A 4,945-nucleotide genomic window follows, 5' to 3' on the forward strand; every position below is an offset into this window, starting at 1 on the left:
AAAATGCTTTTTTAGATGAAAAATTTCCGAATTTGGTTTTTTTTTATCCAAAAAATTATTTATGATAATGCATTTTTTGTACAAATTTTACTAAATAATAAAAAAAAAACAATTAATAAAATGGATAAAAAAAAGATAAAATGTAATGTTTTCATTAATTAAAATTATAAAAAAAATTAGGAGAAAAGTAATTTTTATTTTTAAAAATAATAACAGTACTGTACGCTTATATTTATCAAAATTTTATAATAAAATGCTTTAATTTTTATATTGTTTGAAAGCCATAGTTTTTGAATAATAAATATATGAATTTTTTATATTTTTGTCTTTTAGAAATTAACAAGTATCTAAAAAAAAATGAAATATTATTCAAAATTTTCTTTTCTTTTTTTTTTAATTTAACGATCAATCAGAAATTTTTCATTAATACAGCTCTATAAAGTTTAAAAAAGTATGAAAATTTGACCCTATATTCTTTAAAATCTAATGTTATCACATATTAAAATTTCAAGGGTCCTCTATTTTTGTTTAAGTAATATAACAATTACCAAATTTCTTTTTTAATTAACATAGTTATATGAAAGCTAGAAGTCTAGAACTATGAAATTTTGAATATGTTTTGTAGGGAAGTTAAAGTACTATTAATTAACAAAATAGAAGGTCCACTACTTTTGTCTAAGTAGTGTATTTTCAGTTGTGATCGTCTTATTTATTTATTATAAAATTTAAAAATAGCTAATTTTTATGATATTACGCATTACATGATTTATATATCATAATAAATAAATTGTTTAATTTTATAATTTTATTAAATCATATGTATACTCATAAATAAGTGAATTATTCTATGAAACTTTGCAAATATTGCTACTCTAAATCTTAGAGTTTAAATAATTCTAAATATAATAATAAAATTTAATTTAATAGATAGTTAAGATCCATCTTACCTAAAAATTGAATATTAATCATACTGTAGTACGCAAGAAGATATTTTAAAAATATACTTACAGTCAGAAACTTTTAATTCATCTTGTTTATTATTAATGTTTCATGTCCAAAGTCGAACAATCCTGAAGGCTTTGTGATTATCAACAAGATTGTTGTTGAAATTGTTGTATCTGTTTGTTTTACATATATTGTTATTGTTATTTTTATATGTTAACGTCCAGAATTTATGAAGTGTTTGAGGGGCGAGGGGGGGGGTCTACAATAAACAAACAAACATAATATAACTTTTGGGAAAATTCGGGAAATTCTGGAAAATCGGAATTTAAATTTAGAGGGGATATTTAAACATATTTACAGATTTTTGAAAAAATCGAGGGAAGGGGCACGTTAAACAAATAATTAAATTGTCAGTTGGAACAATTGGTTGAGAATAATAATTAGAATGTATGAATAAAAAGAATGTATTAATAAAGTAGAGAAATGTATTAAATATAAGGAATGTATTTGGATACAATAATTAATGTTAATAATTAATTTGCTCAAATAATATAACCATAATTTAACTGATAAAATCACATGATTAATTCTCTAAACACGTGACATTTGAGGCCTAGCGATATATTGCCATAGCGATAAAAAACAAAACCCTTTTATCTCCTCTCTCAGAAATAAGACAAACCCCTTTTATAAATTCATTTTATGCTATTTTTAATCCACTTTATAAACTTTTCCTATAAAAATTTTCATTTACATCATTTTTTTACTCCACCTTATTATATCAATTAATCAATTATGTAAAATCATGTGTTATAATAAAAATATCGGTCTATGAAAATCTGCATGGGCTGAAAGATGCAAAATATTTTACCATTATTTTCATTTTCAATTAATTTAACCTTTTTAATAAATGACGATATAGTAGAACAAATTAATTCTTTTTTAGGTAGAAATGACATAAATTAGGCAATAATAGAAATACTAAAAGCTTAAAAAGACCATTTTTTTCTTTTACAACTTCACGGTACTCTCATATTACTTTTTAACTTGGTTATTTTTTTCTAATAACGAAAATGGCGCTTAAAAGAATTAACAAAGTAAGTTTATGCGAGGTTATTAGGAGAATGAGGGAGAGAAAAAAAAAAATTTTTCGTTGTCGATCGTTATTTTTAATTCAATTATTCCTAATTTTATTTTACGTAAATGAAATACGAAATATAATTAATATTTGTTTTTGTAATATACTGTTTATATTCTATATTCTATATTAAGCTCTAAGCTTATCGTTATATATACTTTTTTTTACGTTTCTTTTTCATATAACTTTTATAATAATGTACTAAATAATTATTTATTTTTAATTTATTTACTAGGAATTGAAAGATTTAGAAAATGACCCACCAGAAACTTGTACTGCTGGTCCAATTGATGATGATCTTTTCCATTGGCAAGCGACAATTATGGGTCCCGTAAGTAATATTTTCTTTTATTACTTTTTTTCAAGTATAAAAGATTATATTTATCTTCATTTGGTATAAATTGGTTTAGGAGGATTCTCCATACAATGGCGGTATATTTAACCTTGATATTCGTTTCCCTCAAGATTATCCGTTCAAACAACCAAAGGTAAATTTTTATTATGCGTGTTTTTATACTTAATAGTATAACTTACGTTTAAATTGTCATTTACAGGTGACGTTTCAGACAACAATTTATCATCCGAATATTGACTGTAAGGGAAATATATGCTTGGATATTCTAAAAGACCAATGGTCGCCAGGACTTACCATCTCGAATGGTAATTTTATATATTGTTCATAAAGTAATTGAAGTTCTTTCACAAAAAGAAATAGAAAAATATTAATCAAATCTTTTATATTCTATCAAGTACTCTTGTCAATTTGCTCAAGGCTAACTGATCCAAATCCAGGTAATTAATAATATATTAACCTTTATCTTACTTTGTATCTTTTTCTCCGATCAACATTTTCTCTTTTTTATTTTTTTTTCGATTAGATGATCCACTCGCACCCGAAATTGCTCATATATACAAAACAGATCGCTCTCGTTTTGATGATACTGCTAGAGATTGGACACGTAAATATGCTTCTGAATAATAATATGCGTTCAAAATGTTAGTCAGTATGGTTTAAATTAGTTTATACTTTTGTATTTATTTAAATAGTTTAAAAACGTAAATAAATTATTGATAAGAGTAACTTTATTATTAAGATTATTACATGCTTCTGAGTTCTGATGTTGACTATTTATAAAAGTTTGTTATCATTAACAATTAAATTTTATAAGCCGTGAATTCGTTGTTAGAAATATATATCATTTCATACCCAAAATCTAGATGATTTGCGACCATAAATTTAATTAATCATCGGTGTACTTATTGAACTTTATTTTACTTGATTTTTTTTGATGTTGAAAGTGAGAGAGACTGCTCTAGATGAAAATGAATTTTCATAGTCAAGTTCGAAATAAGGTTAATCTATTGAACATCAAAAATTTTTTTTTTTGTGCTAATTTGGTTATTCATTTTTTTACTAACTAATCAAATATAATTATGACATTCCTTCATGATATATTTTTTTAAAAAAAGAAGCGATAATTTAATTATATTTTTTTTATTTATTTTTGTACATACTTCTTTGCTAAATCTTTTAAGAAAAAAAGTATATTCATCAGGAAATTTAAAGATTACTAAAATTATATAAAATTAAACTTTTATATAAAGTTAAATAATTTCTTATATGATATTTATATACTTTTAAAAATATATAAAAATAATATTTTTTAATAGAAAAGCTACCTATTTTTATTATAAATGTAGCTTTGTATCTTTATAAAGTATAAACCAATATAAAAATTATAATTATAATTATTTGTATTTTTATTTTTAAAAAAGAAGTAGAATATTTCATAATTTTATGTAAAATTGTTAAAAAGAAATATAATCTTTTAAAATAATTATTTAACATATGTAATAATTTATATACGAACCTCGCATTTTATTAATTACTCGAAAGCGTACATAATAAGTGGGTTAAATTTTTAATTAAACCATATATAAAACTAATAATTAGTTGGCCAGCCATTATTTTTAATACATACCTCAATTCTGTGTGGCATACTTTCAATTAAACTTATTAAAATATTATTAGGAATTTGGTTCCATTCTTCATGCAAAGCACGCTCAAATTCCTTCAAATTTTTTTCAGGGTTGGGACGTTTTCTAATGCGCCTTTCCAGCTCTGACCATAAGTGTTTAATGGGATTCAAGTCAGGTGATTGACTTGGCCAATTTTCCAAAATTTTGATTTTTTTTGTTTCTATCCATTTTTTAACGTTTTTGGCGGTGTGAGCAGGAGCATTGTCATCTTGGAATAAATAATCTTGTCCATTATAATTATTATTAATAAATGGAAGCAAATGTGATTCAAGTATTTGAATATAATCATGATGGTTCATGGTTTTCATGTTTCCACCAGCTTTTACTAGCGGTCCTAACCCTTTTCCTGAAAAACAGCCCACACCATTATACGTCCACCATTTTCTATTGTAGGAACCATTCTTATAGTACCAAATTCCCTATCAATTTTAAATATTTCAAAGCAGCTTTCATCACTCCAAATAACTGTTTTCCATTTACTAATAGGCCAGCCATTTCTTTCAATACACCAGTTTAAACGATTTTCTCTTTGCTTATCGTTAAATTTGGACACTGTAATACGGGGAAAATTAAGTTCAAACAAATTTCTGCTTATAGTCTTGGTAGAAACTTGCATTTCAGTTTTCTTTGATTATTTATTTTAATGAATTTTTTTTGTGTTTTTTGTTTTTTTGGTGTTCGCAATTCAAAAGTTTAGTACGACCACCTCGTGGCTGAGTTTCAAGACCTTTTCCTTAGTATCCTTAGTAAAAGGCTTGAATAGTGTTGTTTTAATCATGTGTGCTTTTTGTGCTTTTGTGGCGCCACCCTTCCTTAAAAGAT

General features: G+C 24.6%; 1 protein-coding gene across 1 annotated transcript; it reads left to right on the forward strand.

Moving 5' to 3' along the window:
* The first annotated feature begins 1,965 nt into the window (after positions 1–1,965).
* On the forward strand, positions 1,966–3,186 carry OCT59_001765 (Ubiquitin-conjugating enzyme E2 4). Its single transcript, XM_066144060.1, has 6 exons — positions 1,966–2,042; positions 2,319–2,414; positions 2,494–2,571; positions 2,638–2,743; positions 2,834–2,875; positions 2,962–3,186. Exons 1-6 carry the CDS (start codon positions 2,019–2,021, stop codon positions 3,060–3,062), a joined length of 447 nt encoding a protein of 148 aa, XP_065995260.1. The 5' UTR covers positions 1,966–2,018; the 3' UTR covers positions 3,063–3,186.
* Positions 3,187–4,945: the final 1,759 nt, after the last annotated feature.

The sequence above is a fragment of the Rhizophagus irregularis genome, chromosome 10 (genome assembly GCF_026210795.1).
Source record: "Rhizophagus irregularis chromosome 10, complete sequence".
NCBI lineage: Eukaryota > Fungi > Glomeromycota > Glomeromycetes > Glomerales > Glomeraceae > Rhizophagus > Rhizophagus irregularis.

Bases quoted from the DNA above. Each gene is read 5' to 3' on its own strand.
- OCT59_001765 (XM_066144060.1), top strand. From the start codon at position 2,019: ATGGCGCTTAAAAGAATTAACAAA. The intron at 2,043-2,318 runs GTAAGTTTATGC...TTTATTTACTAG, and splicing joins CGCTTAAAAGAATTAACAAA to GAATTGAAAGATTTAGAAAA. The intron at 2,744-2,833 runs GTAATTTTATAT...TATTCTATCAAG, and splicing joins AGGACTTACCATCTCGAATG to TACTCTTGTCAATTTGCTCA.